This window comes from Zootoca vivipara, chromosome Z1 (genome assembly GCF_965207765.1).
Source record: "Zootoca vivipara chromosome Z1, rZooViv2.hap1.1, whole genome shotgun sequence".
Taxonomy (NCBI): Eukaryota; Metazoa; Chordata; class Lepidosauria; order Squamata; family Lacertidae; genus Zootoca; species Zootoca vivipara.
In genome coordinates, this window is record NC_142583.1 from 3,739,579 (window position 1) to 3,752,439 (window position 12,861).

The window sequence follows — 12,861 nt, forward strand, 5'->3', positions numbered from 1 at the left end:
TTGCTTCTCAGTGGATAAAAATTCCTTACTGAGTGAAGTTTTGTCAGACTCCTTCCCCTCTCTAGGATTGCAACTGTTCTATACAAAGATTCGACAACCGGGGCTCTCAGAGGACCTCCAGGGGACTGAATGGCCCTTGTGGTCTCTTCCAACTCTATAATTCTATGATTCCTAGGAGCCGTGGCTTTTCCAACCACCAAAGCCATGTTAAAAACTAGGTTATGGGACATAGAGCGACAGGAACTGACCTTAGCCGCAAGGAAAACAGGTTCCCCTCTTTACTTTCATCTCTCTTGGGCGCAGGAATTTACTCCCAATTATTTACAATTCCTGTACAACCCGCAAGAAAGAAGGGCTTTTGTGCTGGCTAGGTTCAACACTAACCCCTCTAATCTCTTCTGGGGTAGGTTTGCAGGGACGGCAGAAGACAGGATCTGCCCATGTGATGCCCACTTGATTGAAACTCTGGCTCACATGGTTCTTGAATGCAAAATGTACGATGATATCCGCCAGCAATACTTGGACCAACCATGTATTCTAAATTGGAAAGTGGAGATAAGAGGTTATATATGCTTCCTATTACAGGGGAGAGATCAGGAGCGTACCAGGACTGTAGCTGAGTTCCTCTATTTGATCTTTTGCCGCCGAAGTACATTGCAGGATCCTGCCCCTGTTGGAGACCCACTAAGGTGAAACAGATTGCTGGCCTCCCCTCCCTTTGGCGAGTGTTTGTACTGATGGGTTGGTGACGGGATCGCACGGGACTCGTTCGTTTGTTTTTAAGTGTTTGTAAATGATGCCAATAAAGGTTTGGAATGGAATGGCCTATTTCAAACCTGTGTCTGGTTAGACTCCTGGTGAAATACAACCCCACTACAGGAGGAGTTGAATCCTACACACAGACAATGTGTATGTCAGAACTGAAATCTGTCACACTCCATCACTGAGTTTTTAATAGGCAGTAATTTATTTTAATACAGAGGAGCATTCAATCAAATGACCCTCAACCTGCATTCTGAAGTGGCAAAAAAGAAGAAGAAGAAAAAGAAAAGTCAACTTTCAGCATTCACTCTTGTCCCAGGGAGAGCACTGGGCAAATCAACATGGGGAGACCCAATGCAAAAACAAACAAGCTGAGACGATGCATGTGTTTTCATAGGAAAGAAATCTATTTATATGCCCTATTTCTTCATTCTTCCCCTTGATCAGGGATCAGGTCTTATAATTCAGAGAAAATTATTTGCATTATATATTATAATGGGAAGAAAACGGGGAAATGAGAAAGATTTCATTACTGTATTATTTATGCTCAATACAAAAGGGGGAAAGGGGTGTTTTACATTCCAAAATAGTTATACTAAGCCTGATTTCATGAATGTCAGATCACTCCTAAAGACCACTGCAATTTTCAAGGCCAGGGATAATATAATATAATATAATATCAAACAATCTAACTAACCACAGTCAGGCATAATGGCTTCAAACTGTCAAAATATATTTATCTTATTTCATAAAATTTATATTCCGCTTGATTGTAAAAAAAATAACCTCAAAGAGGTTTACAAAAAGCAGAATCAGTTACAACATAACTTATGACTGTTTATGCTCAACTTATCTACAGCCATTGTAATTAGAAGATATGTGCCTAAATAAGAAATTGCCAGATTTACAAATATAGTATGAGGTGGGATGTTTATGTTGGTTAAAGGAATTGATTTTGCTACGAAAGTTGGATAAAAAATGTGGTTTTATGGAGCAAAGCTCACAATCTGAAAGGGAATTATTAGAGAATTAAAAAGTATTCTCTAAAATGTATACTGTAGATTATTATTAGGCTGGGAAACAAAAGACGAGCTGGTTAAATCATCAATGATACATTGGGCAAGAGATATAGGGCATAACATAGAATTCAACTGGCTTTACTGCATGTTATTAAAGGAGAACTATATGAAAATGATTTATAGATGGTACCTAACTCTAAGTAAATTAGCAAAGATGTATAAAACTGAAACAGATATGCGTTGCAAATGTAAAGAGACAGAAGGAATATTTTATCATATGTGGTGGTCATGCAGAATAGTTAAGGACTACAGTGGTACCTTGGGTTATAAACTTAATTCCTTCCAGAGGTCCGTTCTTAACCCAAAACCGTTCTTAACCTGAGGCATGCTTTTGCTAATGGGGCCTCCCGCTGCCTCCATGCCTCCACTGTGTGATTTCCGTTCTCATCCTGGGGCAAAGTTTGCAACCCAGAGCAACTACCTTCAGGTTAGAGGAGTTTGTAACCCGAAGCGTTTATAACCCGAGGTACCACTGTACTGGGAAATAATTTATAATAAAATGAAACAACTGTTTAAAACAACAACACCCCCAAAGGGGCATTCCTTTTAGGAATGGTACAGACAGAGGTACCTAGGGGTCAGAAAATGTACGCAATGACAGCAGCTCGGATTTTGTTAGCTCAAAAATGGAAGGTGGGAGAGGTCCCAAATTGGCATCTGAAAATGATGGAATATGCAGAGCTAGCAGGCCTAACCAGCAGGGTAAGAGAACAAAAAGATCAAGTGTATAAAGAGGAATGGAAAATATTTGTGGAGTAAGCAAGTGAAAATGCTAGGAGGATTAATATAAATTCAACCGTATCATTTAAATTTATATTATATAAAAGGAAGTAGATGATTGACATGGAATATGCAGTATATTTTGGAAGTATAAAGGAACCATGGAAGGAGAAGAACGGAAGTTGTTGGATATAATGTTTTGTATTTTACTGTGGAAAATGTATATTTGAAAATTTAACAAAAATATAATTTTGAAACAAGAAACAAGAAATTGATGTTAAACACATGAGGTTGTAGTCAACTAAGTCTTGCTTGCCACAGACCCAGTGAAAACCTAAGTCATGTCCATTAACTTCAATGGGTCTACTCTCCATAGCCATAGCCACTGCAGTCAATTTATGGAGCATACAGGTGGTTATTTACGAAGCAGTAACTTAGAATCATACAATTGTAGAGTTGGAAGGTTCCTCCAAGGGTCATCTAGTGCAACCCCATGCAACACAGGAATCCCAACTAAAGCATCCATGACAGATGGCCATCCAACCTCTGTTTAAAAACCTCCAGGGATGGAGAGTCCACAACCTCCCAAGGGAGTCTATTCCACTGTCTAACAGCTCTTACTGCCAGGAGGTTCTTCCTGATGTTTAGTCAGAATCTCCTTTCTTGTAACTTGACTCCACTGATTCAAATCCTACGCTCCAGAGCAGGAGAAAACAAGTTCACTTTATTTTCCATGTGACAACCCTTTAGATATTTGAAAATGTCTATCATATTGCCTCTCAGTCTCCCCTTCTCCAGGCTAAACATACCCAACTCCCTCAACCGTTCCTCATCAGGCTTGGTTTCCAGAAACTTTGTCATCCTTTTTGCCTTCCACTGCACATGTTCCAACTTGTCAATACCCTTCTTAAATTGTGGTGCCCAGAACTGGGGACAGTATCCCAGATCTGGTCTGGCCAAGAAAGAATACAGTAGTACTATTACTGTACTTCTCTTGATCTGGACACTATACAGTGGTACCTTGGTTTTAGAACAGCTTAGTTTATGAACAACTTGGAAATAGAATGCTGCAAACCTGGAAGTAGGTGTTCTAGTTTGTGAACTTTGGAAGCGGAAAGTTCCGCTTCCTGTTCAGTGTGTTCCATTTGTAAAATGAGTACCCTGGTGCTTATCAGAGACTTCCTGTTGAGTCTGTCGGCTGTTTAGTTCTGAGAACCCATGCAACACAGAGGTGATATTTGGAGCTTTTGTTTTTGCTATATTTTTGCACTTTTGTTTGTGTGGCTTTTTCTGTTTTTTGACTGTGACTTGTCCATGGTACTGACTTGTGACTATGGCTTGTGACTTGTTTTGTGACTGTGTGGAACCAGTTCAGCTACTGATTGTGTGACTGCAGAAATGGATAAAAGCCCCCCATCCAAACAATGATCAGTGTACGTAAGGAAAAATAATAATTTTAATTTTTATCATCTATAATACTGTCTTATTTATTTTATAGTACAGTACATTGATTATTGTTTTCATTTTATGGGTCAATGGTCTTGTTAGATAGTAAAATTCATGTTAATAGTGAAATTCGTTTTCTTAGTTTTGTCCCAGTTCTCCAGTCTGCTAAGGTCATCTTGAATCCTCCCAGTTTGGTGTCATCTGCAAATTGGATGAACATCCCCTCAATTCCTTCATCCAAATCGTTTAGAAAGACACTGAACAACAAAGGGCCCAGGAAGGTCTCCATGTAGCCCTGATATCTGGCAATGTCTGGCCAGCTGTTGAAGATATTTCTATCCATATCTGCTAAAACATAAACACCTTGGTAGTTAGTTGTCTACAATTGTCTATGTTTCACATGGCAGACTTTTTTTTTAAGACAGAGGATTTAAAGCAGTTTATTTTATTTATTTATAAGAAGATTTATAAAATGCCAAAATGTCACAGTGGCAAAACAATCAAAACATCATAAAATTGAATTTGTGGTATAACATGGGTGTGTCAGCTATTGAAAGAAAAAGAAGTTAGGAATGCCATTGGCAATCTCCTTCTCTAAGTAGCTCTTGGGACATCATGGTATAACATAATATTTAAAATAAAGCTACAGAATAAAATCAAAAATATACTGAGTTAAACACTAGTTGTTCCAAAAAGAAGTTGTATAACTGATCACATTATTTCCTAGTGTTTTTCTCACAATTCAATTAAAAAAGAAGCAGCACTATACAGGATTGAACTACAATTCAATGTAGAAAAGTTTAATGATTTTCTGTTATCTATTATAAACTACTTCTAATCAGCATGGATCTAAGTGGATCAAGTTCTGCTCCCACATACATATCAATTACATAAAAAACGAATTTAACATACAAAGCAAAAGTGAAAACTTTCTAAACCAGAATTTTAAATAATGGGTACAATCTCATGCGTTCTGATCTAAAATCAATTATACAAAGACCTTAAAATCTCAGCATCCAAAGGGACCGAACCAGGCAAAAGAGAATCTAAAGTAAAAGGGAATTAAACATTAATAAAAAACCATGTAGCTGTCTTTTTTTTTTAATCTTGGCAACAAGGCTTTGAAAGAAGAATATCCCAAGAACAAGCACATCTGTTTAATATTACAAGCCAACTGTCAACATCCTAACTGAAGTTTTAATTTAATATTTTTCCTTTCTTGATGTTTTACCTTTAATCAATGCCTTGTGAGAGTATCAGCTTTCTATACGAAACTGTTAAATATAAAGAAATGTTATTGCAGCATGTTTATAAAATCATAGTTTAAGAACTTTGTATTTTTCTAAAGCCTGACCACAACTTAATTATCCGCAGGACATTCCAAGCTTGCAAACGTAAGCTCCAGTTCCCAAGCAATTTGGAATATCTACTGTACAGGACATTGGGCTTTCCAAATACCACTGCATGGTTCGGTTTCCAAAAGTCAGCATTAAGGTTTTTAGGCATGGCTTTTATTTTAATTAAATATTTGTTTCGGTGCTAATCATTAAATTGTTTTCATGCTTCTCTTTCATGTTACTTTGCTGTCTTCAGTTGTTTGTTATTACCGCAAAAGTGAAGGAGCTATTATGAAAAGGGGAAGCACAGTCCCATGTCCAGCGCAAAAGAGATCATGCCTATATTGGCTGCCATCCCCATCAAGATGCACCCAATTCAAGAACAAGAACTGTAATGAATTCTCCAGGGGAAACGATGGACTATCTAGTAGGGAAGGACTTTGTCTCCACAATCCCTTCAATAAAATTAACTTCAAAAACAACAGCATGGACATTTCAAGAACCTCTAAAAGCCACCCAGTCACATTTGAAATAATTGTGCCATTTAGCTCCAGAAACAGAATTAACACAATGGGGACCAGTTTCTCTACATTAATTAAAGGAGCACACCAATTATTCTAAGACATTTATCAGATGTTTATACTTTTAAGGTCCCATTTACTTACTTGTTTGTTTGTTTGTTTATACCCTGCCCATCTGGCTGGGTTCCCCCAGCCACTCTGGGCAGCTTTCAACAGAGCATTAAAACAGAATAAAACTTCAAACATTAAAAACTTCCCTAAACAGGGCTGCCTTCAGATGTCTTTTAAAAGAAAAAATATTTAGGAAATGAAAAATGTCTGAATTAATGTGTCCCCATGAACAATGCTTAAATTATTTTGAAGTCTGACTAGGACACATTTAAAAATAGACATGCAGTCCAGGATACCAAAATTGCTAAAGAACAAACACAGAAGGCGAATCTACTTCGCATTCAACAAGTTTCATTCTGTCACTATTCTGCCTCTTACTCAGACCAGTATAAACAAAAAAGGGGGCCGGGAGTTATCTGATCATGGAAAGAAGATGTCTGCGAGCTGTGACAACTCAATGGGATTAAAACTAGTTTACATTTGTAGTGTATGCATATTGTTTGTACAATTATTCACATTAAGTGCAATAAAACAAACCAATAAAGTTTTGTCTACATGGCACATATTTTAGAAAAGAGGCATATAAAAATTCTTAGCCTCTCGGTATCAGTGTTCAGCAATATACCGGTACTTTTTAACCTGTGAGAGATAAACTAAATGTCACCTCAGAGAGGCAGCTCATAGTTACAGCAACCCTGCTTATCTAAACCTCACTTTTTATATATCCATGCTAGTTGTTACCGGTGTGTGTGTGTGTGTGTGTGTGTGTGTGTGTGTGTGTGTGTGTGTGTGTATACACATATGTTAGTCTAGTAAAAAATATATTTAAAAACTAGACTAAACTTAACATTTCGAACTGCTTGTCCTGTACACACATCCTACTTGGCTGACTTCAGAGGCACTCCCCAAAGGGCTATTAACTGGTCTGGAACTTAATGCACAATTAAATAAGGCATGCTCTTTAGTTTTAAATTAGTTTCTGACATAAACATAACTATTGTTTCTTTGCTGTTTTTCTGCAGAAATAAAACTTGTGCTACACAATATGGAAATTACGGTAGTTCAATATTTAAAATACAGTAGATGTGTGTAAACATAATATAAACTACAGTATCAATGAGTTTGTATTTACAGTGGTACCTCGGTTTACAAACACAATTGGTTCCGGAAGTCTGTGCTTAACCTGAAGCGTACTTAACCTGAAGTGAACTTTCCCATTGAAAGTAATGGAAAGTGGATTAATCTGTTCCATACGGGTCCACGGAGTACTCAACCTGAAGCGTACTTAACCCGAGGTATGAGTGTAATTGGTTCCGGAAGTCCGTACTTAACCTGAAGCGTACTTAGGGAAGCGTGCAGGGAACTAGGCAGAGGGCCTTCTCAGTGGTGGCGCCTGCCCTGTGGAACACCCTCCCAACAGATGTCAAAGAGGAAAACAACTACCTGACTTTTAGAAGACATCTGAAGGCAGCCCTGTTCAAGGAGGCTTTTAATGTTTAATAGATTACTGTATTTTATTTTTCTGTTGGAAGCCGCCCAGAGTGGCTGGGGAAACCCAGCCAGATGGGCGGGGTATAAATAATAATTATTATTATTATTATTATTATTATTATTATTATTATTATTATTAACCTGAAGCGAACTTTCCCATTGAAAGTAATGGAAAGTGGATTAATCTGTTCCAGACAGGTCCGCGGAGTCTTTAAACTGAAAATACTCAAACCGAGGCGTACTTAAACCGAGGTATGACTGTAAATTGTTACATGAGGAAGAACTAGCTGTCCTATAACCTCAGCTATGAGTCCGATTTAAAAGAGCTAGCTTCACATTAAAAGCAAAGTGAAAGATGAAAACATTTTAAATTCTAAACGTCCAAAATTAATTTCTCTAAACTGCAGAGCTGATTAACACTTAACCTATGCTGCAGATGAACATATTCTCTTTCCCCTATTCTTAATTATAATGGTCATCAATTAAAATAAACTTTGTAAATGCAAAGCATGCTGCAATAGGCAGTATTTCTGGTTTACACCATCATTGTTTTAACCACTTGCCTGGTCACCACAAGCAACTAAGAACCGCATCCAGGCAATTGAGGAAGTTGCCAGAAGAGGTATGGAGTGCTTGACTCCCCCCCCCCCCCCGCCAAAGCAACCAACTGTGTTTCTATGCTGGCCATGGAGGGGGGCATTTTGCCTTCTCGCAGTCCACAGAGAACCCAAGCAAGCTGGCAGCAAAGGTACAAATCATTCTGTCCCTGCACTTCCATCCCACTGCATTTCTGTGCTGGATATAGAGGAGGCAAAGCTCACTCCTACCCGTACATGTACAGCATAGAACCCAACACAACAGGCAGTGGTGAAAAAGTGCACTCCTTCCAGAAACATGACACAGAGGTGGCAAAGTCTCTTCCCATGCCCCGTGAAAGCTAGTAATGTTTGAGTGCAAATTTACAAGGCTGGTTTACGCTAACAATATTTTAGTTTCTCTACAACAGAGTTAATTTCCATTTTCATTTTGACATTGAAAACTGACTCTTCAATCTGATGTCATCACATGAGAAACTAAGGAGGTAAAATTATGCTGTGATAACTCTGGTAGCAACCTGACTAATTTTCTCAATTGTAGTCAGCCAACAATTGAGAAGGCCTCTAGCACTGGAATACAGAATGATCTTTAAATGTCCTTCAACTTTGTTTTACATTTACAAGTCTTACTGCTTGGTAATAGTTACAGGTAGGTAGCCGTGTTGGTCTGAGTTGAAGCAAAATAAAAAAAATTCCTTCAGTAGCACCTTAAAGACCAACTAAGTTTATATTTTGGTATGAGCTTTCGTGTGCATGCACACTTCTTCAGATATCTTCAGTATCTGAAGAAGTGTGCATGCACACGAAAGCTCATACCAAAATATAAACTTAGTTGGTCTTTAAGGTGCTACTGAAGGAATTTTTTTATTTTGCTTGGTAATAGAAGCAGTGGCACATATGTAACAAAAAAAGGAAGAATAAAAATTTGAGTGAATCCTGTCTACATAATCAAGTTGAGTTTATAGCTGCAGTAAATACTTCACTTTATTTTATTGCAACACCAACTCTTGACAGCAAATGATCACTTTAATCAGAACTACCTAATGTCCGGTAGTTTAGTGCTTGGGTAACACTTCATAAGGCTGTACATTTCAACTATTTTACAAGATCACCATACAGCTCAGAACAGATCAGTTCCAGTACATTCTACTACAGCTAGCTGCAACTGTACAAGGTTTCAGGTCTTCCAGAGCCCAACCCCTACAGAAGATTCATCCAACAGGAGATGCCAAGGATTAAACATGGGGCTGTCTGCATACAAACATAGCATTTACCAGTATATAGCTCCTCAGAAAAGAGGTAAGCAAGTTACTTGCAATCTCCTCTCCCCTGAAAAAAAGCATTCTAGATACCAGGCTAAGAAGGTGCCCTTATTTTCAGATATAATTTCTCTGATTTACATACATCAACAGCCTTCCAAGGGTTTATATACAGATGTGATGTGATGTGATGTTTGTGTGAAGAATAAAATGTACATACACATTCCAAAATGTACATGTACACATTCAGGTACATGTACACATTCCAAGGAGGCTTTGTAGCAACAGATATTGGTGGTTAGCATTAACTATTAGAAGAAAAGGAAGTGCAAATATTGACACTAAAATACATCACTTAACAGATAAGCAACATTGGAGTGCTGGTGAGGGATTGTGGGAGAAAAAGTTTTTATTAACTGAACTAATTAGGACAACACTTTCCCATTAGTCAATGTTAATAGCTGCCCTCTTTTGCTACTATGAAAACCCCCCAGCTCTAATGGTTTACAGCAAAAGACAAAATAAAACAATATGTCATTAGAAATCCATATACAGTATTAGTAGTAAAATAAGCATTACAGTTTAGTTGTATATTCTACTGCATTTGTACTGACCCTTTTGCTCTAGCGCAGGCACCCCCAAACTTCGGCCCTCCACATGTTTTGTACTACAATTCCCATCTTCCCCAACCACTGGTCCTGTTAGCTAGGGATCATGGGAGTTGTAGGCCAAGACATCTGGAGGGCCGCAGTTTGGGGATGCCTGCTCTAGCGCATGATATGTGGATAATGCCCCTTTCATTGGGACAGAAGCTGCTATTCCTAATGCATCAGTGGAAAGAGGCTATGGGAGTGTATAGAGGGAGTGGAAATAGTCTCTAGTAAGACAGCAAGGAACCAATAAGCTTGTCACTGGCAAGACTGAAAGAAATACATATGTATTCAAGGACAGCAAACTCTGTTCCACACAATTTACACATGCCACTGAATCAGGGATGTTATTGTTGTTTAGTCGTTTAGTTGTGTCCGACTCTTCGTGACCCTATGGACCAGAGCACGCCAGGCACTCCTGTCTTCCACTGCCTCCTGCAGTTTGGTCAGACTCATGTTCGTAGCTTGGAGAACACTGTCCAACCATCTCGTCCTCTGTCGTCCTCTTTCCCAACATCAGGGTCTTTTCCAGGGAGTCTTTTCTTCTCATGAGGTGGCCAAAGTATTGGAGCCTGTTGTTGGGAAAGATTGAGGGCATAAGGAGAAGGGGACAACAGAGGACAAGACAGTTGGACAGTGTTCTCGAAGCTACCAACTTGAGTTTGACCAAACTGCGGGAGGCAGTGCAAGACAGGAGTGTCTGGCGTGCTCTGGTCCATGGGGTCACGAAGAGTCGGACACTAACGACAAGCAAACCAGAGGTTAAACTAACCCTTCCCAGCCCCAGAACGAGTGTGGGGAGCATTCATGCTACACACCTACACACTGCAGGCGGCACACTAATGTGTCACAACCCACAGTTTGGAAATCTCTGCATTAGAACATAAGAACCTTCTGGATATGGCCCATCCAGTCCAGCATCCTGTTCTCACAGTGGCCCACCATATCCCTGTGGAGAATCTGCAAAAAGAACATGAGCCCAAGAGCAACTCTCCCCTCCTGTGGTTTCCAGCAACTGGCATTCGGAAGCATTGCTGCCTCCAACAGAACGCAGAACATAGCCTACACCAGAGCTTTCTAAACTTTTCATGTTGGTGACACACTTTTTAGACATGCATCATTTTGTGACACAGTAATTCAGTTTTACTAGCAAACTGGAGGTTAAACTACCCCTTTCCAGACGTGGGAGGAATACAGGGAGCATTCGCACGATACACCTGCGGCAGCCGACACACTAACATGTCGTGACACACAGTTTGGAAAGCTCTGCTGCAATCCAGTTATGTCTACAGTTATTCTACAGTTGGTCCCATTAGATCAGAGGAACATCCAAGTAGAAATGCTTAAGACTGTGATGTAAATCACTGATGTCAAATTCAATCATTGAACAAGAAGCCTATTATGATAATGTTGCAGTACAACTTTTACATGTTGTGTAAACCCCTTTGTCCATTCCTGGTTCAAGTTTCCTCTTCAGCGATGAAGAAAAACAATTGTCACAATGGATGAGTTTCTCACTCTCCAAAAGCCCACTCCTATTCTGCAAGGTGCTTTAGGCTGCAATCCCATAATAAACACAAACCTGAACTTATATCCCATTAAATTTAGTGGGGTTGACATATGGGCACATATGGGCACAGCTAGTGTCAAGAGTGTTTTACAGACTGCTTCTGATATATAGCACCTTATTGAAGCTGCTCTATCCCCCCCCCCCGATGTTGGCCATTGAAAACCTTGCCTCTATTTTATATTGTCTTGATAGATGTATTTTTATGTACAGTATTGTACTTTTTTGTAATACAGTAATACGGATTAATGTTGTTCTCCACTCTGGGAACCACTGGGTATAAAAATAAAAAATAACACCCCATCCTCCTTTACAGCCACCACTGGGTGGGGGTGGGGGTAATGCAAGAGGATCAGATCCGCAAAGAATATGCTTCAACATACTCCGCACCCCTCTTTTTTCCTCTTAACACAACCCAGCACAGCGTGTTCAGTGTGTTCCAGATCCTACCCAAGCAGAACTCCAACCCCTCTCTCTAGCGACCTGCGAACAAAGGAGCACTTCGAGCATGTGCAGAGTGCCGCTTCTTCACTTCCGAATACGCAGCCTCAAGATGCCCCCATCTGGCGGGTTTGTTTCGGAAATAAGCCTCAACTGAGCTGCTGCCCGTGGTGTCGCGGCCAGATACTGTTTTCTGAATTTAATTGCCCTTGTCCTTGTCGTCAGCGAGGCCTTTGCCCGTGAGAGGCGAGAGCCCCCCCCCCAGCCACGTCCTCGCTCGCCCCCCCCCCCGGCAGCTCCACTCACCACTTCGCGGGCGCGGCTGGAGAAGTCGCCTTTGGAGCGCTGCCCACCTCCGCGCTTGAGCAGGAGCTGGGCGTCGTCGCGGGGACTGTCGCTGCTGCTGCTGCTGCTGCCGCCCAGCGGGACCCCCAGGGCCTTGTTCCGGGTCTTCACCGTCTTCACGCTCGCCTTGAACAGCAGCGTGATGTCCACCGCCATGGCGAGGCGGAAAGCGTCCCTCCGTGAAAAGGCGTCCCCCTCGTCAGCCGGGACCGCGCGCGAAGGTTCCGCCTCCGCCCGGCGCTTGCGGGTTGGCCGGCTCAGGGCGGCCTAGGAAGCCTTCTTTCTATGCAGCCTTCTCTTGTCGGAGGACCGGGGACTGGGAGGGGGGGGGGTCCCGGTTCGCTTTCGAGGAGCGCCCGGCAGAAATGGGAAAGCGCTCACACTGCGACCTAGGAGCGCTCCCCGGAGTCTCCCGTTCATTTTCCGGCTTCTCCGCCTCATTATTCCCGGTCCCCAACCCCCCCCCCCGGAGGAATGGAGAAGAAGGCGCCGCTGCCCCCTTTGGTCTCCTGAGGAGAATCCAGGGCTATGGCCAA

General features: G+C 41.0%; 1 protein-coding gene across 2 annotated transcripts in view; it reads right to left on the reverse strand.

Moving 5' to 3' along the window:
* STX18 (syntaxin 18) overlaps positions 1–12,506 on the reverse strand; it is a 50,230-nt gene extending 37,724 nt beyond the window's left edge. For both annotated transcript variants that reach the window (XM_088657513.1, XM_035112073.3), the window contains exon 1: positions 12,287–12,506. Coding sequence is in view for 1 of the 2 variants with exons in the window: in XM_035112073.3 (XP_034967964.2) it covers positions 12,287–12,481 (195 nt within the window). In the remaining variant the exon portion in view is untranslated. The remainder of the gene's footprint in view (positions 1–12,286) is intronic.
* Between the last annotated feature and the right edge of the window lie 355 nt (positions 12,507–12,861).